The following is a 22,762-nucleotide window of genomic DNA, read 5'->3' as shown; positions in this document are numbered from 1 at the left end:
CTTCACTGCTCTTTCAGCAGAGGAATGAATAAACAAAATGCCTATACTGCCACAGAAAACACAAATATTGCAACACAAAACAAGATATGTGCCAAATATTTGTGCCCTCTAAACAGAGTTTCTGAAGCAGTTGCAGCTTTTCTAATGGCTCCAGGTTATAGGTTGTGTGCTGAGAAGCTATGAAGATTTAACAGAAGCGGCTACCAATTCAAATAAGTGGAGAAAGAAAAAAGAAAGAGGCAGGAGGGAGGAACAGTGAACAAGAATCTACATCAACTCCGCAAGGGTATCTGGACACCAAACATGCTCAGAATGACACATTTACTGGTTTATGTTCCTCAAACAGTTGTTTAGATTTTTCAGTCTGGACCAAAAGTCATGGACAAACCAACACATCCAGCCTTGGAGCCACCAACCTGACTAAAAAAAAAGTATGTTCAACGGAAAACAAAAGGGCAGCAGATCTCTTTCTTGAACTCCTCTTGCCTTGTTTTATGTCATGTAGCCCCATAAAAACAAATTAAAGTGAAGAGATTAAAGATGAACCAGGGAGGGGTGCACTAAGACTATTTAACAGGTCAGTGTCTATTGTTTTGTTTTGTAATATCAGGCTTAAAGTGGTGAATCAGTGCCCCACCATCACCAAATTAAATTCATCACTATAACATATTTGGATCGCTCATTCACACTCTCACACACATGCTCTGCAATCCCATAATCCCACTGCAGATTGAGAACACCTTTAAGATACGATGTGATTATGATTAGGGATTACGATCAAATCATGATAGAGTGACAGAAGAGACCAGGACTGTGCGTGTGGAGGGAGGCGGTGTCAGTGCAGCACATACAGTCATTTGGGAACATTTTTTTCTCTATGGTATTCTGGTATACAGGCAAAATCAAAGCATGTGTGAAGTGCAAAAAAGGATATAGTCGTCTAGTAAGAACTGCAGCCCTCATCTAATACATTACTTCTTAGCACAGTAAATGTCCAACTACACAACCTCATTAAAACAAGGTTTTTCATACATGCACTATACATATATATTTTTATCTTAGGTCATATGGCGAGATTCATTTATCTGTTTCCACTATGACTGAATGAGATCAACTATTTCCAGTAGATCTTATTTCATGTTATCTGTCATATCTGCCATATGTGGCACATGGCAGTTTTTAATAGATCCATAAACTTTAGATTTGTGTGACGCCCCACAGTTCATATTTTTAATAGTGTTGCACAGCTGTTTTATAAAGTTAGATATGGTTACGTAGTTATTTTTTCTTCTAAGATAGCTGCTGTCTGACCTGCAGAAAAGTCTCTGCATTTTTTCTGCTTTCAACAGAGGTCAAATGTCAAGATCAACTGCACAACAGGTAACTAGAAGGACTTTGCTATCTTGGTTAAAGAGATCTTAGCATGATGCTAAAACACAAAACATCCTTCAAAGAAATTCAGCAATGATAGGAGTAACAAACAGCTTTGTAAATGATGAATCATATTCGGACGTGTTGCAAACATCAGTTGATTACACAGATGTTGACAGCTTTACACAAACATCCAAAAATGATGACTTCTCTTATTAAAATACACAGTCACCACTGGGTCCTTGGCAGGTATTTTATTTCATATATAGACGCTTTCTGTAATCAAATGTGAGTGCAATCAAACAACAGCAATACAAACATTTCCAATGCAGTCTGAGAAACCAGGAACAGGGTTAAAACAGGGAGTTCACTCACTCTACACAGCGAGCAGCTAGTAACCTCATGGACAACATTTATAAAAACTTTCCTCTGTCAGGACAGTCCACAGTCAAAAACACCTCCAACTGCAACAGTGGGGAGGGAGGTGTGGAAGGCTGTTGACCCCTACCCTCCTGCCTTAACCTCTCCTCCTACAGGAAGTCCAACCAGTGATATAACAGCTCCCCCACCCCTAAATCAAATCCATGGGTCCAACTTCCACTCAGCTCTTCAGTGAACCTGATAACTTCCCATCATGATTATCGTCATTATTGTTATAGTATCAGCAAAATAATAATAATTAAAAAAATCAAATCATTTCCACTTCTCACACAGCAGGAGCCAATCAGAGTCCAGAGGTCCTTCAAGTTCAGTCAATCTCAACCAATAGCTATCCACCCAGGTTGACTAGAAAACCATGAAGCTGTACATGTAGAACCAAAGTCCTCATGCAGTGTCCTGTGAAGGTGGCGCATCACATACATGCACAGGTGGAAGTGGGGGTGTTTATGGTTTTGGTGTGTCTGTGTGTGTGTTAAAGAGAGAGTGTGTGTCTTTTAAGAGGGCTGAAATAAGGGTGTTAGAAATTTATCAGACCCAGGAGCACAAAAAAAAAAAAAAAAAAAAAAAAAAAAAAAAAAACATCCACTAGAGGAACTACATACAAGTCTTTATCCACCGTCTGTCTTCTCTCGGCAGTCCTCCATACGCTCACAAACTCAGCTCTCTCACACACACAAACACACACACACACACACACACACTATAGGTCCTCATGTCATCGTGAAGTCAGGTGTTCAATGTCAACATTCAAGAAAAGAAATAAAAAAAACACCTCAATGGTAAAAATCATCTCTACCATCACAATGCTTCAGTTCATAAAATCCTGATATTTCTGAAAAGTGATTTTGTTTTTCCTCCAGACTTAAAGCAGTACGCGTGTGTGTGTAGTTGTCATTGTTGTCTTTGTCCCACTGCTGCAAACACACAACTCACACACACAACTCACACACACACATACACACTCTCAAACACACACATATACACTCTCACACACACACACACCACGTGTCCTCTTTTAGTGGAGAAAGACAGGGCGCAATGGAGAGACACTCCTCTGGACAGATGCACCAATCACCAGGAGGAGACAGAGGTCGTTGCCATGGCTACCAGGGGTCTTCCAGCTCACCGGCATTCTGCGTGAATAAAAACAAAAAAGACGAGAGAGGGGCGTTAGCTTTATTTTGATTGCTGCATCTTTCACTGCATTCTACACACACTAGTAAAGGCACAGCTCCTCAGGCCTTAAATAACTGCAACCTCACTCCCATCTTTTATCAGCTAAAAATGAATGGAAAATGTTGAAAGACAGTGAAACTCCCCTGCCAAGCCTACACGATTAAACCAACCAGAACCCAGACCTCTGATGACTCACCTTGCGGAGAATCACGAGGCCAACTGTGTCAGACTGAACAGAGGAGGAACGGAGAGAATGGTGTCCCTATAGTCTACGGAGCGTCCCTCTTGCTCATCACCACAGGTTCATTCAATGCAGCATCAGATGTTTGTTTTGTTTGATGCTTTCAAACCTGAGAGCTTGTATTTTTTTTAAGGAGATGACAGATTAAAATGTCTTCAAGTTACTGAGATGAATTAGGAGTCTAGAGCTAAAAGCTGACAGAGAAGGGTGAGGAAGGTGAGGATGTATTTTCTTTTGGAGCCGTTCCCAAGCACTTCACAGATAAACAGACATCAATACAACACATTAAATATCCCAGGGACACCTCTCTAGAAATGGTTCTGCATCAAATCCCACCAATCCGCCTTGGTCTCCTCAGAGATTTACATTTTTCCATGACATACAACTGATTTTGAATGGAAAAACATTTGCAAGGTCACTCATTTGGTACAGGACCAAAAGTGAAAAGCTGTACAGTCATTATCAATGAGAGCTACTCATAACAATTGACACAAATTGTAGCATTATAACTCAAATCTTATTTATTTGTTCATTTGTCGTTTTTAGCTGAGTGGGACTGAGGTGTCCCACGTAACTGCATACAAACACAACTCATACGTATACAAACACACATACACACAGTGTTTAGAATAACATCCCCTCTCACAGTTAAGTGCCTTAGATATTGAAAAGATGAGTGCAGTGCATGCATTACCAGACATTAACCTCCCTATACCTGCTTTCAAACAGTAAACAGTGTATGTGCAGCACTCTGTTCAAATCAAACTTTCATAATGAGATTGAGATTGTGCCGTTTCGATGTCGTCATGACCTGTGAGGAATTGTGTTCTTAGCTGTCCAGGTTTAAATCATTGTACAGGTGTTAAACTGTATATGTAAGGCAGAGAGTAGCAATGTAGCAGTATGAATTTAGGTACATAATACTGGTTGGCCAGTCCAACCCCAAGTCATAATAGATTTTATATATAAGATATATTTTAATAATTGTTGGATGGATTGATATTTGGAGGAGACATTTGTGCTACCAATACCTCATCTAACATTATCACGTCAACATCTCTGCTTCAGTGCCTGAAAAAATCTTCTGAAACTCATAACAACATGCCTTATACCAATAACAACATGTGAGTTACAGATGTCTGAAAATGAATGCTAACATAACCACATTACTAGAGCGGACTTAATTATTCAGGTCAAAACAACATTATCATGCTAACATATTCAATATTTTTTAAATTTTAGCTGTTAAAACACAGGCATTTTTACATGCTAACATTAGCATAACAATAGCACTGTCTGGGACTTAATTATTCCACTGAAAAGCTCCTCATGCATGAGATCTTTTCTCTTATAAAACGTAAAATACAGCGGATAATTTATGATAAAGCCTAAAGTCAATTTTTATCACAAAGCTTGAGGAGGGGGGGGCCTGTTTTATATGATGATGGTTGTTGTGAACCACAGCTGTACTGGGTTTTTTGCAGTGGCAGTGAATGATAAACCCAATCCAGAGTACACTTAAAAGAATGTGGTGCAATATACTGTATGTCTAAAAGAAAACAAACAAACAAAAAAAAAAAAAACAGGACAAACAGAAGGTAACCCCTTTTGATTTTGGAAACAAAATGAACTGGTGGCACTATCCACACTAGTAAAGGTTTCTCTCCATTTTCCATCCATCAATTATTTTTTTCTTGGTGTGTAATGACCATTACAGCCACAAGTGTGACTACAGATTTATTTAAATACATTTATTTTTATGGCCACTTTGGTTCCCTGATAGAACAGTATGTTTTGACCTCTGTAGTGTTACTGACACTTCTGCATCCTACTGAATAACCACCAGCAACAAGATCAAATTTCACTCTGTTTCTGTGTGACTGTGGTGCTCCACACTAAACCAACCATCCCTGTGCATTTAGACTGTCCAGTTTTTCAACATGATAAACAGGCTCACGCTCAAGTGTCATCCATTACCAAAAACCCAAATTTTAATAGTCTTGGCTGGTCTCCTGCTTACTCACTCAAACTCATGCAGACACACACAAACACACACACACACAAAAGAATACGTTCTGAGTTGGTAGATGGAGTAGGGCTGGAGGCACAGCTGCAGTTCAGAGTGCATACGCTCCTTTACATTGTCATTTCATCTACTGTAAGCAGGAGTGGGAATGGGAGGCTGGGGAGTTCAGGTGGGAAATCAGCCAGAAGCCAATACTGGTTAATGTAGGACATGGAGTGCAAGGTTTGCTTCACAAGCCACTTCTGTTCATAAAATTAAGATGCTATTGACTCTTCTCTACTGTAAACATCAGTTTTGTGGTCAAGTTGTAAAAGTGGCTGGCAAAACAAAAAAAAAAATCCTCATTAGGTTTAAGTGTTACATTTGGTTTAGAGACAGAACTTGAATAAACAGCAACTTTTATCTCCACTAAATTATTTAAAAATTGAATAACAAAAACAGCTGATCTGTCCATTCAAGTTCTGTGATGAGGGAAAAGGAGGAGAGGTCACAGCACATCTGACTATAGATTGATGTGTGGGTGGGTCAGTGGGGGTGGGGGGTATGTGGCTGGGATGCTCAGTCAGAGGAGGGATCAGATTCAGGGGCAGGTGCATCTTGGTTGGCCTCCAACTCTGCAGTGGCAGGTGAGGGCGGGGGCGAGGGGGGAGAGGGAGGGGAGGCGGGCTGCTCCAGGCCGTCGTCATCTTCGGAGGTCCTCCTGCTGTCCTCTGCTCCCTCTGCAGTGCTGTCTCCCCGCAGGTGGTAGGCGGCCAGTGACTCCTCCAGCACCGCGCGGTACTGTCCCCGGTGGTGCAAGCGGAACTGTCGCAGAGCCTCCAGCAGATGAGCCGCCGTGCTGCCACCTCCCTCCTCACTCTCCTCCTCTCCCCCCGCACAAGCCTGGGGTGACACGCCACGGGTCAGACTCTGCAGGCATGCCCCATGGTCAAACACACACCATCAGACACACCTAACAGGTAGCGGCACGGTACTCATATCATTGTCACACAAATAAATACTACACACTGGGGTGACAATGTCAGACAATCTTGCACCAGTTGGGCAGGCCCATGCAAACGTGACCTGTGACAAACAACCTTTGTGAATTTTGCTGTAAGGTGTAACAGAGAGGGGCGTTGGTCAGCACCCACACAGCCCAGAGAGGCAAGTCAAGACTCCACTGACATTAATATGACAAATACACTCATGTATTCTCACACGTTTACACACACCTCTCTCCAGCGTCACACCAACCCTTCCAGGCTGCTCAAGACTTGATATGGATCTTGTTTTCAGATGAATAATGTGTAAGTTCTTGTAGCTTTGACAAGGATTTTCATAAGATGCTGGATGTGAGATCTCTACAATTACATCGGAATTTCCTCCAGTAAAAATACAATTTTTGAGCTATAAAACAAGAGTTAAGATGACTAGCTGTATCTTTTCAGTGGAGTGTGCTATTTGTGATACTGGTTGTAGCTGTATACTTAAAGTGTTGGAAAACAAGTTCTATAATCATGTTATTTTTAACTGACCTGTTGATAACAACCTTAAATGATATTACTTTTATTAGTATAAAAAGCAATATTTCTTACTGAGTTTCATTAAAATGATAATCAAAACAAGATGACCATGCCAGGAGAGAGAGAGAATTAACAATTTTACTGAAATGATTTAAATGTTTGTCATTTTTAATGGGGAGAGGAAAATGTGAGATTGTAGAATATATACATCTCAAACACCCAATAAAAGTGCAATGACGAGATCTGCCATAAAGGGTAATTTGCTGTTTTGACACCCTGTAAGCTATAGCCATTTGCATTTTATCAACATTATCAAGAGTATATTTAACATGAGTGCTATTAACTGTACACAGACAAACATTCATTAGATTTTCACTTAATAGGCTTGTAACCATCAAATTCAATCTTTTTTTTAGGTTTATAAGAGTAAGTAAGAGTACAGTAAGAACTATGAATCTGCTGGTTTAAAGGATTCACTGCTAAGGAGTTCAGGAGGTTTATTGAAGTATACTGTATATCCTTTTTCAATGATTACTAAAAGATTGAAGCTGACTGCACATAGCTTCAATGCTTTTTAAACATGGAACACAACTGAGTTTAAGTAAGCTTGCCAAGGTTATTCTGTGGAGTCTATCCTCCACTTTACTTCACACTTTTCTTCCTTTCTCACACAAACATAAACAAAGGAGTTTCCTTGTCTGGGCTCTGACATGAGGAGGGCTGAAAGGTTGAAGAGGTGAGGAGTTTACACAAAGATCAACTCACCCCTTCCTCTTCTCTGTGAGGATTCAGCTTGTTGTACATTGCCTCGATCACACTCCGTCTGTAAACACATAAACAGCACACAGCTCGCTGGTCAGAGAAGAAAACAACTCCTGATGTAATATGTTCTCTTAAAACAGTCTGTTCATTCTCTGCAAATGTATATTGATTGAGATTAAAGTGATGGAACAAAGAAAACAAGTTGATACCTGAATATCAGCTAAGCGTGCATAGAAAATCATTAAAAAAAAAAAAAAAAAAAAATCATGTGTAGGTGTTTTGATGAATGTTATCTGGATATTTATTTGTATGAGTTTTTACATGTGGCCTGTACAGTGTTTCCAATTTCCCACTTACTTAATTGAGCGTGTACAGTCGACTATAACTATATTTAATAACATGTTTGAAGTGTGTAACATGCATTTAAATGCTGATCCTAGATATGTATTTACTTGCTGGCCAGGCCTCCACCTGGTGGAAGGTTGGGGATGTTCTCTGTGGCAATGCTCCTCAGGACAGACACCAGGTCAGGGACTCCTCCCTCACCACAGTTTCCCAGTAGATCTATTCACAAAAACAAAAGGACAAGCACTTTGTGAAAGGTAAAGTCATATATTGAGGTAAGGATACAGTACATTATACATCAAAAGTCAACTGTCAAATCACCACTTTAGCTTAGATATCACCCATAGCAACAGTACAGCAGGCTGATTTGAAATATTTGGACTACCCGAAAGAAATGTTTATTTTGCCTTAGTTATGTACACAGAAACTGAGCACAGTATGTGGCCAGGCATTTCACTTAGTTTTAATAGTCCGTAGTCTGAAATATAGTACGTATTTGTGAAAATATGCATGCACACGTGCTGACCCTCAACACGGGTCTCCAGGTATTTATCCAATTCCTCTTCTTTCTTCACAGCCTCCTCTGAGATCTTGGGAGCTCCAGGTAAACACACCAACACCACACTCATATTGTCCCTGCTCCCCTGTAGGGCAAGGACAGGGAGAAACAGAACAAATTAACAAAAACATCAAATCTATGTTGTTTACAAGGAATATTTTGTGATTGTTTGTAATAGTTGAAAAGGTGATATTGGTTTTGGCAAGCTGACTCTGACACTATAACAAACCTAGAAATCACAGGGCACCTGAGTTGTAAGTGTTGGTGTAAATGGCATTAATGTAGGATGGTTATGTTTTACTTGAGGTTTTAAGTTAATCATATTCTACTTCGGAGCTGGTTTCAGGGACATGTTTACACACAGAGTTAAAATGCCAATTACAAATTCTCTAAGCCCATAGCCATGTCTTCAGTTTGCTTTAGTCCAACAATCAAACACTTAACCATATTCTATTTACTGTCACATTTAAGAAGGTGAAACAAAAAATATATCAATAACTGCTACAATAATTCTTTTGTTAGTCATAATAGTTTTGTTAGTAATTCTTTAGTAGTTAATCAACTACTACTTTGTTGATTGACTTCAACAAGTTGCATCCACACTCAAATATTTTAACTATATTGCAAATCAAAAACAATGTCATTCATTTATTTGTAATAAGCGTTTTACTGTACGGAAACAGAACAGCAAAAAAACTCTGGCTGAAGGCAAGATCAAGCTCTGGCCTTAAACCAATGGATAGTCACCTTATCATTACCATGTAAAATTCAGTGTGATCAGAGTAACTTTCAGTACAGTGTCAAAAAACGTCAAAAGGCTGTGACAGCAGAGATTTACAACAGCGGGTGGTTGTTACTTGAGATATCCCAGCCAGGAAAGTGAAAATAACTAGGCTGCTGTGCATGAAAAATAAGTGAAACATGGTGAGTAAAAGCCTAAGATGTGGATCGGTAGAGGAGGTCAGCTAAGGCAAAGAGTTATATTTATCTGATCTGCTACCGTGAAATGTTTTAGCAAAAAAATATTTATTTTACATTTTATTTCAATATATTTAGTTACTTTGTATGTATTTATTTTCTCAATGAGAAAACTACAACTATCTTGTTTTTCTCCATTGTAAGAATTAGAGGCAAGAGCTGATGCATTCAATGAGCAGACATGAAATCGGAAGCAGCACTGATGCAAACCAAACAATATCACTTCAACACTTCATCAAGAAATGAGTCCAAGCAACTTTAACGGGTTGTATCACAGTAACAACCAAGCAAACATACAAATAAAAACCAGCATGGCCCTAGTAAAGTAGCCTTTTAAACCTTCTACTCCTATTTTCAACACAGCTCTGCCAGACTGAATTACCACAATTATTCCATTTTTTAATTCAATCTGGCATAAGAAAATTCTCATTTTAACTGCAAAAGTGTTTTACAAAATTTGAGTCACATTCAACTTGGAAAAGAAGGTATACACTTTCACCTCTAAGTTGCTGTGAGCGTTTGTGAAAAACGTACCTTATGCAGACAGGTGTCCACCACTGAGTTACACACCTTCTCCAGGTCCTCACACACCAGGAGTCTTGAGCGGACAAACTCACACAGCTCCTCGTTGGACATGACGTCCCAGATTCCATCACATGCAAGCACCACAAACTCGTCTCCTTCAGCTGCCCGCTCCAGCACACACACCTCCGGCTCAGGGCTCACCAGCTGCTCCGTGGGGCCTTTACCATCCACACATTTGTAGTCGTAGTCCCCCAAGGCCCGGGACACAGCCAAGGAGCCATTTACCCTCTGGATCATGACTGAGCCACCTGCATTCTGGATGCGCTCCTTTTCACGGGGGTTGCAGGGTTTGTGGTCCTGGGTGGAGAAGCCCACCTTGCCATCTCGACTCAGCACAGCCCGCGAGTCGCCGCAGTTTATGAAGTAGAGGTGAGTCGGGCTGAGCAACACGCACACGGCCGTTGAGCCGCTGCGGTCCAGACCCTGCCGCAGATCAGTGAAGCTGCGCATGTACTCGTCAATGTTCAGGAAGCCCGAGCGGATGCCGTCCTTCACGCCCTCCACTGAGCCAGGTCCTGAACTGAAGTCGGCCCCTCCTGACAAGATGTGCTCCAGCAGGTGGCCAGAGCAGTAGTTGGCTACCCGGGAACCAGCATGGCCATCATAGACAGCAAAGAAGGACCAGTCGGTGAGTCCGTGGGGGAGGCCCACCACAGCTGTGTGGGCGTCCTCCATCTCTACCCGCCAACCCTGCATGGAGCTCAGGCCATAGCGCAGCCCATTGCCCTCACCATGGGCACTATGCTTCTCAGTCTTCGGCTTGTCCAGGAATGCACCCATTGCTGCCTACAGCTGGAGATTAATCAATAAAAAAAAAAAACAGAAATGAAACCATTACACCACCACATCACCAAGATGATCTTTATAATCTACTCCTCAACAAGATAGCTGCTTTTATCCACATTACTGTACCATAATTATAACGTATGTAGAAACAGAATTAGAACTAGACCAAAAAAAATCCAGCAACAGAACCACATATTGTATACATGGGGCTGACAAGTAACAAAAAAGTGCACTATGGGAATGCCAAACCTAGTACATGCAGCAAACAAACAGTGTCACTAGTACTTATATGTTTTCTTGGTTACAATTCTTCAAAAAACAAGTTTAAGGGTTCATGTTTCTTGTTTATGTAATGACAGATATTGTAAATTAGTATATTATCAAATTATTCTAAATATCTGTATTACTACAGCCAAAAAAGGCTATAATTGTAATACAGATGATACTAGTGTGTAGAGGTTTTCATTTGCTTTTTTAAAATGTTTTTGTTTGTTTAAACAAATGTGAGTGGAGCAAAACTGACCTGTCAGACTAGCAGCATATCATAAGACCACATAACACTCTATAGTCTATAAGAACATCCCTTGTCCTATAAATCCCTCTGTAAATCAACAGTTTTTGGTGTCAGTAGTTCAGTAGGCTGCTTGATAATGTGATTACAGAGTGCTTTTAATTACTCAATGGAGGGTGAGGGCCAGAGATCCTGACAGCAAGACAAAGATAGCAGAGAAGGAACCATGGAGGGGAGGATTACAGTGCAGCTGCAAAGCTTCTTTGACCATCGAGAACCTCTTTCACTCTGAACACAAGGTAGCTAATACTATTAGTTAACTTGGGAGCAAACTTAGCGTGACATTACTGAATCAGCAGGAGCTAAAATTCTCACTTGCCAAGAATGGAAGGGAACAATATCTGATTTGGAGGGTTAGAATTAGATCTTTACTTAAACTTTGTCCATTCTGACCACCATACACTCTCTGACCAAGAACTAAAAACAGTAAAGGCTTAATGTTTGATTGAGTCAGGCAGGCATACAGCCTATTAGTCAGCATTCTGAGCAAAAACAGTCTACAGTGAAATACTGCAAGGGGTTGAGTATTGGTTCAAGTACTGGTGACACAATCCAAGAAGTCCAGTTTGAGTGAAAGATTTAAGAATCTCTATGTTCATCAGACACCAAATAAAATTTGAAAATAACAAAGGTAACACCTGAATATAAGAAAGCAAGCATCTATGAAGTCAGTCAGTATAAGAAAAAGCCTGATTATATTATTTGAATTATTAATTAAGGCATTCTTGGGCTGGTAGATGTAAGGAGTAACTACAGTTAGATTGAGAGGAATGTGTACATTGGTGTGTCCTCTGCGCATGTGTGCAGTGTCATGGCTTTGTGTGAGAAAACGACACTATAAATACGCCTGGCCAGTTCAGATTTCATGTCCTGGGTGGGGCATGGGGCCATGCCATTCACATTTCATTAGCTTTCCTGCCACAGGATTATGTCAACAGAATTTCCTCTATCAAGTGCTTACCATTACCGCATAGCACTGAAATACAAAAATAACCTATAGGTTCACAAATGTTAAGAACAAGTGTTCACATACTTGTCAGTCAGAAGTGTGGACACACCTTCTCATTCACCAAAATAAATCACCAGCGGTATCACCAGAAAAGCACCCCCGCACTATCTCACCTCCTCCACACTTCACAGTGGGAACCACACATGCAGACAATCAGTTTATATTCTCTGTATCTCCCAATGGCACAACAACTGGAACCTAAACATCTCTAATTTGGGATCACGGGACCAAATTACATTTCCACCAGTTTAATATATATTTCTTGTATTCTTTTTTTTCTCAACAGCAGACTTAACACTTGATCTTCCTCTTCTGGATTAGTCCTTAGCACTTTTCTGAATACCACATGCTGCCATATGTTATTTCATAGTTTTGATGTCTTCAATATTAACCAATAATATAACAGAAACAAAGAAAAAACACAGAATGACAAGGTGTTCCCAAATGTTTGACTCGTACTGTATGTGTGAGGGAAGGAGAACTGCGTTATGTTCACCAGCAGTAACTCTCTAAAAATAAAACAAACACGCTACCATTGCCTAGCAACTACCCACCCTGCAGTGCAAACATCCAAGCTAAGCTTCATTCAGAGACATCCCCCTCTCTCTCTCTCACTGACTCTGAAAGACACACACACTCAGTTGCCTCGTAGAGAGAGCAAAGGAGAGTTGCGTCATCCATCCATTAAAGCAATCGCAGCAGCCAGACCCTGAAAGGAGACATGCAGATACTATGAAATTTCTCTGGCTGACAATGGTACAATAGACTGCTGGCAAAACGTGTGCAAGTAAATCCCAGAAAATATCTCCAGCGAGTGAAACCAGGAGCTCTCAGCCACTTGACCCCCTCAAAACTAATGTCATCCGTTCAGAAAGCACAGGTCAAGATCAACATCCCCTGATGCTAAGATGCATGTTTGCCTAAAACCACTGACTACGAACAGGGAAGTGAAAGGTCGGCATTACATAATGCTGCAGAGCATGAGTGCTGCTGTGACAGTAGACAGACACACATACACACCCACAAAACGGTAGCTATCTGGGAGCAAGGTTAATGTATGGCTTCCAGAGCTATCCTTGTGTACACGTCAATATGTTGCAGTTTACTGGGATTGCAAATTCATGTTTAACTTCCCAGACTATGTGATAACCAGCAATGCCACAGCTAATTGCTAATTCATTTATTTTGAACTGGTAACCATCTATTCATCTAAAATAAATAACTTAAAGCAGATTGTTTCAGACTTCTCATTTAGATAATATGATTTCAATACATACTCACACTTTGAACACAAAACAACTTGTTCAGTCCTGTTCAGCTAAGGAATGTCAGGAGCGCCTGAAAGCACAAACCATAAAACAGCAGCTAGATTCATCAATAATGTCAGTGTCCAGAGAAATCCACTGGCTAGTGACCTTTCTCCACAGAAGGCAATGCTGTCTAAATTATGGAGTAGCAATGAAACTATCATTCATGAGAGTAAATAATCTAGTTCATAATTTTGGCACAGTCACTTCATACCAGATAATTTAAAACCAAGGGAGCAATAATGAATCATCCCACAAATGGCTTTGACTCACAGAAGCCAAGCTAATAAAGCATTCAGTAGTTCCTATCAGCGTGCTAGCTCAAAATTGTTCAAACAAATCAACCAGATGTTGCCCTTCGACAACCAACCAAGTGGTAATTATTAGTAATGTAACTCTACATTACTCAGCAACATGCAGTGATTAAACACATCCAGACAACTTGCAACAGGAATCAGTGGAGTTTTCATTTACACTTTTTCATTTTTCCAGCCCATATGATGGATTCAGTGACTGGTGACCACCTGAAAAAAAATAGCTGACATATGATGTGATCATGTGATGCCCCTATTTACAAGAGGAGGAGGACCACCTGGATGCAGCCTTAATGTAACCAGGCAGAGCGGACAGTGGCCACTGTGAGGACTGCATAGGATATATCGAGGCACATTTCACATCCACATTTGGAGAAGCTTCTGGAATAGGAGAACCTTTTATGATGTATTCACTCTTGAAATGCAGACTTTCTATAACACTGAATTTCTTTACTTCCCTTTTGTGCACTAATCTGCTGCCAAGAGTTTCCAAGGTTGGCCATACAACTCATACAAGCCAAATGCAATTCCTCCAGTGCCACTTGCTTTTATATGTTTTTTTCTGTGACAGTGCAAAAGTCAAGAATTTTACTTCCTGACTGCGAGATGACAGCAAGTGCTCCAAAAAATAAGGCTTAAATGTTTGTATGGGGATGTTAATGGTGAAGTGTCACCACAAATCTCTCCATTCCTTTGTGATACCAGCAACCAAACGCTCCACAAACACACAACTTACAACTTAGTGAGAATCTCAAAGTCTGAGATGAAGGGAGAGGCAACCTGAGTTGCAGATAATCATTATCAGAGTCAATACATTTGTTGTTAATGTTTTAGTTCATATATTATTCATTTAGAAACATTGTAAATGTCAGGAATTGCATGAACTAAGCACAAACTGAGGCCAGATCTTGATCTTGTGATCAAATGTTTTGTTTTTTTTTTTTAATTAATCTGACCAAAGTCGATCCAAATATATTCCATTTAGGATCGTCTTCCTTTTCAAGCTACTTTCAAACTAAAACAAAATTATCAAGGTACTATGATAAGTCTGCATAAAATCTTAACATAACATAAAACTTTATAAGAAAATAAAAGACCACTGTCACATATAAAGTTAATCATTGCTCTTCTGTGTATAGCTGAGACAAAAAGGGAGATTTTGTTTTGTCCACTTCGTTCCCCTCAGTGGAGCTAACAAAGAATATCAACAACTGCTCTGATTTTTTTAAAATGACAAGTGTATATTAAAGCTGCAACAAGTGATTATTTTAATTATTGATTAATCTACTGATTACCACTTTTATTAATCATTATGTCTGGAATTTGCAAACAAGTGAAAATTTGTCCCCTGTAATGGAGGTCAAGGGCAGGTGCTAAGGGTTCCTTAGGCATTTTCATTTTTCCAAAACACCTTGTGACACCTACAGTTCCATTAGTGCATAGTCAGGCCTTTAAGGGCTGTCAGTCACTAAAATAAGCTTGTTCACTCTCTCAATCTTACACTGACACCGTCTTTCATCTGCTCCTCCGTCTTTACACAGTGACTGCTGACTCAGATAAGATTATCAGCCATGGAACTCCTCCCATATCTGGCCACAAGGGCACAAGACCAATACAAAGCCATGTCATCTGTCACCTGAGCACATTGATATACTGGAGAAGAGTAGTTTGTCCAACTGACTGAACTTCAACACTACACAATACTAAATCAATAATGAAATGTGAATTTACTATAGGCTGTCATTTAGATGACAAGCCACTGCAATACGTACGAAATATTTGCATGGTTTATTCATTTAATGACATAAAAACTTCACAACTTTAAAGTTAATAAAGAGACAGAAAAGTTCCCTATGTGAGAAGCCAAGAGCTTCAGTTTCAGTTTAAAATCTTACATTTTCTTTGACATGGAATCAAGAGACATGAATCCGAATTTAGAGAACCACTTTTTACACTGGTCCTGGGAAATTATTTTTTTCATCTCGACAGCCTAGACAGCTGTCGACGGCACTGGTTGTATGAAAACTCAAATTCCTACTGCAATATCAGTATAAAATAACTGATAGTGAAATGAAATGCATGAATGACTGGTTTGATTACTCATATAAAATGTCAAAGGGGTAAATACACAGTCCTGAAGTGATCACAACAGATACATCTCAAACAATTTTCAAATTTTTCTGTGTATGCGTCCAGGAAGAGAATAGCAAAAAGTGCAAGATGCTGGTGGCAACAATCATCATTAGGCTGTCAGTTGCTCTCAAGGCTAGAAATCAAAACACAGTGCACCAATATTTCAAACCTCTAAAGTCAATGCCCATCTTTAATATCATATTAGCAAAAAACTAGTCTCCAAATTTAGGATGGTCACATGTGCACATATAGGCCTGTATATCTAAAAGCAAATGTAGGTGTTACCAACCAAGCCCATGTTTATGGCCAGGGTGCCTTCAAACAAGTCAGACATGAAGCACAGGTTACTGCACCAGTTAACATGCAAAGTAATACATTTCATAGCAACAAAACAATTGTTGCTAATTAATTTAGTGAGTTGTCATGCTGTGTTATGCCTGCTCCTTTCACCTGATGGTTCGACAGTTTTTCAGGTCCACAATGTTTACTGAGACCAAAAAAATTCTGTTTACCTAAATATTCTTTTATACCAGTTATGTGTTAATATTCATTTTATTTTAGGTAAATTATGAGCGGCACAGAACCAGTGAAGTGCTGGGAGGAGCAGTGCCATTGCCGCAGTGAAACATGACAAGCTTGTGACTAATATAAAGTGTTATAAAATGTTAGATAAAGCATTTCATATGCACTGACTGGCTTCGGCAAAAGGAGGCCTTACGGTCACAATTAACTTCGCAAAATACACAACAAAATAGACACTGAATTCATTTCATTTGACAAACTGACAGTTAAACTTTACATTATTATCTCTAATTTAACGTTAAATATTGAAAATAGAGACCAGGGCAGTTTGAGCCTGTGTGTTTAAATGCACATTCATATAAATGAATATAATAAGATTAGACTGTAAAAGACAACATCACGCTAACCGAACACGCAAATGACAAAGTCCGCTAAGCTGTCATTAGCTAGTTATAGCTACTGCAGTCTATACCGTGCTAATTTAGCTCGCTTGGGACCAGACTAAACACTGGAGGCCAACATGTCGTTAGACTGAAATACTGGTGTTCCCTTACATTCGCTTCATTGAGAACTGGCTTGCTAACACTGTCGGTAGCCAAGTTACTATGAAACTTCAGATCTTGGTTCATGTTTTAATTTGGCAATGCTCTGTTGGTAAGCTAACGTTAACGTTATTGCTCAACAGTTTGTGTTGCATGAGCCGACTGACTGTTTTTGGAAATGCGTTTCTGTTTTAAATACCAATCCACTGACCACATGCTGAACTCCACTCCTCTTTAGCGACATTAGTCCCTCAACGTAAAGGCCTAGTTTGCTAGTGTTGATGTAAGCTAACGTTAGCTAGCATGCTAATGTTAACAGTTAGCAATTCTCCTGGTTGTCAAACTCCTGCTAATGTTAGCTCAAATACTAGCATGCTACTTACGTTTTCCTGTTGCTGTGCGACTGTAGATCCAATCTTGATGCTCTCCTGGATTCTCTTTTGTGTGAAAATTTGTCGTTAACCTAGCCGTCTACGAAGCTAACGTCAGCTAGCTAGCTATGTTATGTTTCCTTATTTGACAAAAATAACAGCGATTGGCCTCAAATCAGCGACGATAATTCCTTTCTCGGTGGTTCCCTGCTTGGACAGCGTTGATTTTTACGCATTTTTGACGCCAGTTCTGTCTCTCACATTAAATGAACACAATTCCGATCGTTCCAAAACAAATATGGACACTAAGAATTGGCTATATTATACAACACTGACAAATCTAGCACTTTCTTCCATTGAAAGGCCAGAGCTATCCTTCGACTTTGGGTGCTGAACAAGAGGAGGTGTTATTTTTGGCTCATGTTCGGTGATTGGTTAAACGTCTCGGCAAAACGTCTGTTAATTGGCTGTTTCTTCAGTCAATTAGCTCTGCCCCTGTCCAACGCTACATCTCATTGGTCTCTTACTAAAATTGTGTGACGCGCTCGATTTGTAGGATACACTCGTAACTCTTGTTGGCGTACACCGGAGCTAGTCTGGGTAAGCGGAGTCAGTCTTGAAATAAAAACGTTTAAAGCAGAGGTGCAGTCGACTAACCCCACCCTAACGGCCAAGGCCCAAAATATATAAAAAAACAAATGCTGGTATCGAAATAATTTATTAGCTTTAATATCTTTGAAAGTTAACACTCGACGACTGTGCCAGAATAAATAGCAAGCGCAACCTAATTCAAGCACAGCGAGATGCTTTAACAGGACATATTGTTCCATTTTACTATCATCCACTAGAAATTATGCTTTTCAAGAATTTGCACCATATTTACGTGTACAGCTCTTCATTTTAAGTCATAATGCTCAGTATTTTACATCAGTCAAACCTAAAAACCTTAGGTTTGTTATTGTTGCACCTGTTCCCAAAAATATCCATCTCTAAAAGTGAACAATGCCAGAAATGTCAGCCAATAGTTTTGACCTTCTTACCTCCACCTCCTCTTTGGGTGGAGGACCTTAAACTGTCACAGCTAAAATCTTGTAATCTTGATTATAGGCAACTGTGCAAAAGTGTCTGCTGTGTTGTGTAATGTTTTGTACCCCTTATCAGGTTTTCAACATGCAGCTACACCTTGTCAGGGACAAACTTCGACTTACACTAGAATCTGAAGTTACTGCTCCATTCATTATAACTAGTGAAATGTTACTGGGGATTACAATTATTACTCCCACACTGTTCTATACTAATTGCTAAGGGACATTACCTGAGCTACTAATGAATTTTATTTTAAGGAATTTCCCTATCCATTCTCAATCTAGTTAGGTGACAAAGTTAAATCAAACTAGCACTGTACCCAAGACGTGACTACCAGCCAGAAACCACAGTGATTTTCCATCAGGTTCCCAGAAGTGTCAACAGGTAGCATTTCAGCATAAATATGTACACATCATACAAAGAGTGGGAGAAACAGGGGGTTAACAGAAGGCCATCTGCTCATTTTGCCCTGGGGCTGCCTAGCAGGATAATCTAGCCAGGACTTCACTTACAGGACTGTGCAAAAACTTAACATAACAGTAAGAACAGAGTCATTTAGAAATGCATCACACTTACATTTTTGACCCGATTTAGCAGATTGCCTGTTTTGAATGAGAAACAGAAAACAATACGGGCATGAAAGATGGCACACCCTAGAATAGATGCCAAAAGCTCTGCAGTAGATCTGGTGGTTCCCCACATGACATCATTACTATGTTTTAAGTGAGCTTTGCCTGCTTTCCCAGTGTGACAGACAAATCTCTTGCACTATGGTATACAAAATGTGTGCCTTGTCATCAATTATTTTTTTATGTATTGTTTTTTTCCCCCTTTATTTAACTCAATAATTCAAACAAAATTGTTGTTGGAATATTTAACCACTTTAACACCCTTACATATACAACAGGCAGTTCTGATTAAGAACACTACACCTTTTCTCTGCTGCATAAGGACTTATTTGAACACATAAAAACAATGAAAATATAAATTCAACATCCAAAAAATTTTGAGAAGCCTGAAACCAATGTTGTACTAATAGATCAGAAATAAAGATCCTATTTTGTATTTAAGTACAACAAAGACATGCAAAGAATTCAAACGTATGATGAAATGAATAAAACTGGAATGTGGGGATTAAAGCATAGACAAGAGTATAACTACATCTATACAGATAGTACATCTATAAAGATATTTCATTAGATGGTGTATCAATGCATCATTGAGTATTCATGTGTGTGTGTGTGTGTGTGATGGCAAGATAGGGAAAGCAGGGCTAATCCATTGTCATTTTGTTTCTCCCTCAGGATTAGACTTGTGTCTTATTAATGAAAAACTCATCAGATATCAGAGCAGATCTCCAAGGAACCAACCAGGGTTATGAGACATAGGTCATCTTAAAACCATGTTTAAATGCTGTTGTGTGTGTGTGTGTGTGTGCGTGAGAGAGAGAGAGAGTATCTGTGAGCATGTTACAGAGGGATAGAGAGTGTGAGTGAGCGGGAGACAGGCAGCAGAGTGGTACTTAATTTTCCAAGATGAGGGATTAGCACTTGCAGAATTTGATCATTCTGCTCTGATCTCAGGATGTTCAATCACAGCTTATCCCAAATATTAAACTCTGTCTTTTGTCCCTCTTACCCTCAATCCCTGACAAACACACACATATTTCCACACATGCAGATGCTTACACCACTTCAACTGCTGAGCTTCTCATTGAGTAAAGTGGCTCACTGAGCCTACTGTCAGGATGGAGTGTGTGATTGTTCAGCCACCTGGTGACCTCAGGGAATGGGTGAGAAGGGAGTAGGCAGTAGGAAGAGGAGGAGGTGGAGAGGGTGGGAGGGCCTCTGGTGGGGCAGTGCTAGGCTTTAGGGTCTTATGGAGGCAGCTGAGGAAAGTAAATTAAAAACCTTGTTACGTCTAATCCAGAGCGCCAAGAACAAGTGGCACACAAAATCTGATCCCATGCGTTTTCATGAATCTGGATAAGCTTAAAAACACATTCACCCAGACACTGACTACACATGTAACACACTACCACATTCCCACAAATCATATACACACATGTACTTACATGCTTACAAATATACATATTCCCTGATGCTAAATAATCTGTGATTGTGTCCCAGGCTGTATGGAGGGAGCGGAGGGAGAGGGGAGAAGGAGGGGGGAGGGATGTACAAGGCCCTGATCTGCACTCTCATTTTCAGCCTGGAGATCTGCACCCAGGACATCTGGGTCATATCATTACTGCAATCTTCTGCTTGTTCATTCCCAGCTTTACAGAGCTTAGAGTGACAGACCTGCAGTTGCACAAAGCACAGACACATATAAGGATACAAATATAACACAGTATTTCTTGAAAACAGTAAAGTCAGTCATGTCTAAAAGAGATTAAAATGATAGGATAGTGTATTGAAGAAAACTGAGCATTGTGCACGTTTAAATAGCTGAACAGTTGGATTTAAAATGCCATTACAAAGAGCTGTGCATATAAATGAGTAAAGAATAATCAGAAGTGGACACATAAGAGCAATCACCTGCCAAAATGTAGTCAGTCAAATGCGCCTCTACAGTTAAAAAAAAAAAAAAAAACACGACGAGGCTTTCTGATGCGGTCACACTGCCCTCCAGTGACGAAAATAATATTTTACAACAGAGTAACAGTTTCACTTAGTGACCGACAGGGGGCGCTGCTAAACAACACATTCAACAAAACAAAAACATTTGTATTAAAGAAATATGTCTTGCTTGGCTGTGTTTGCTTCACTGTTGTTGAAATCAATTATTTGTACTTCACGTTTATTATCAATCAAATAAAATAATTTATTAGCTTTGACATTATTAATTTAAGCTGACATCATTGTAGCTGCAGTTAAAGTTAATCCTTCCGCCAAATCAAATAAAACAGGGAAGTTGGCTGCTACATTATTATCAGTAGTAGTAGTAGTAGTCATAGTCGCAGTTGTTGTTGTAGTAAATATAACATCTTATGTCAATAATTATGACAATGCAACATATATTATAATATGACTACTGGCGGGAAAAAGGATGTTATTTATCAACAGTTAGTGAGAAAATAAAATATGTCAGTAACTACCAAGAACAACTATATATTTGTCTTGTATTACTGTTGTTAAAGAGTCATATTTAAATGACCTTGCCTTTTCTTGCCTGTCCTTATATTTGTGCAATGTTCTTGGCATAAATAATTGCACAAAATGAAGTAAAACAAAAAGATGTTTACCTCAGTAACTTGCCCCTTGCATTACACTGACACAGTCACGTTTTATTTGTATGATTCGCCAGGCCAGTGTTGCCTTCACCATATTAACGACAGCGAGGCAGTTTTGCTTTGCTTTTATCAGAAACAGTGGTGAAAAACACGGGTACTCACAAACAGCTAACAGGGATTAATAAAGCGGGGGATTGTTATTAATGTATCTAAATATATAACGTCTGTCATGGAGGGAATTAGTGCGTGACGTCGTTACATGACGCATCAGAAGTCCCGTCTCACTTTGTTCATCAGGGTTTACCTGTTGCTACCAGATGAGTCTAAAACATCTGCTCCAGGTGAGGCTCGAACTCACAACCTCGGCATCGCTTTGCTGCATACTGTCATATAAGTACCGCGCGCTAACCGATTGCGCCACTGGAGCTGCAGCTACAGATGTTCACGAAAACCGTCTAAGATCAACACAAGCGCATCAGCTGGACAAACGTCTCTGAGAACTGATCTACATCTACTTGCAGTCGGTGCAAACAGAAATCAATCGGCATGTAACGGAGACTGGGTGAGACCCAGCAGGCCGCAGCAGTGAGCAGCTTACACTGAGCCGGCTCACATGTTGAGTTCAAGTACCTCTCACAAAGCTGCGTCTTCCTAGATCAACCACAGCAATTGAGACTTTTAGTTTGGCTGTTTAAAAAACAAACACGCAAGCCAAAACCTAAGTCTTGTTTTTCAAATGATTTATGGTGAATCTTTTAGTATTTAGAAGTTTCATTGTTTTATGTAATTTTACTGGAACCTCAGCCCTTTTTACCCAATAGGCTTCACTGATGCTTTTGTGCCTGGGCAAATCCCTGTGAACTATTATAGGATTCATAGTTTTGCAATGAAATGTTC

At 39.8% G+C, this 22,762-nt stretch overlaps 1 protein-coding gene and 1 non-coding gene across 4 annotated transcripts; both read right to left on the bottom strand.

Annotated features, from left to right (window-relative positions):
• Window positions 1–1,610: 1,610 nt before the first annotated feature.
• On the bottom strand, window positions 1,611–17,942 carry ppm1bb (protein phosphatase, Mg2+/Mn2+ dependent, 1Bb). Of its 3 annotated transcripts, XM_026315210.1 has the most exons (7): window positions 17,557–17,942; window positions 13,637–13,693; window positions 9,939–10,781; window positions 8,394–8,511; window positions 7,975–8,086; window positions 7,526–7,583; window positions 2,961–6,137 (listed from the first exon to the last, which is right to left on the bottom strand). In XM_026315210.1, exons 3-7 carry the CDS (start codon window positions 10,767–10,769, stop codon window positions 5,814–5,816), a joined length of 1,443 nt encoding a protein of 480 aa, XP_026170995.1. In that variant the 5' UTR covers window positions 10,770–10,781; window positions 13,637–13,693; window positions 17,557–17,942; the 3' UTR covers window positions 2,961–5,813. The 3 variants fall into 3 exon arrangements, with proteins under 3 accessions (XP_026170996.1, XP_026170995.1, XP_026170994.1); XM_026315211.1 differs by lacking the exons at window positions 2,961–6,137; window positions 13,637–13,693 and adding an exon at window positions 1,611–2,945; XM_026315209.1 differs by lacking the exon at window positions 13,637–13,693 and having other exon boundaries at window positions 2,963–6,137.
• A 4,256-nt stretch (window positions 17,943–22,198) lies between these two features.
• trnai-uau (transfer RNA isoleucine (anticodon UAU)) lies at window positions 22,199–22,292 on the bottom strand. Its single transcript has 2 exons — window positions 22,255–22,292; window positions 22,199–22,234 (listed from the first exon to the last, which is right to left on the bottom strand). It is a non-coding gene; the product is annotated as a tRNA-Ile (tRNA).
• Window positions 22,293–22,762: the final 470 nt, after the last annotated feature.

Source organism: Mastacembelus armatus, chromosome 19 (genome assembly GCF_900324485.2).
Source record: "Mastacembelus armatus chromosome 19, fMasArm1.2, whole genome shotgun sequence".
Classification (NCBI taxonomy): Eukaryota; Metazoa; Chordata; class Actinopteri; order Synbranchiformes; family Mastacembelidae; genus Mastacembelus; species Mastacembelus armatus.
Note: the sequence above shows the minus strand (reverse complement) of the source record. Positions and strands in the feature narration are given on the sequence as shown.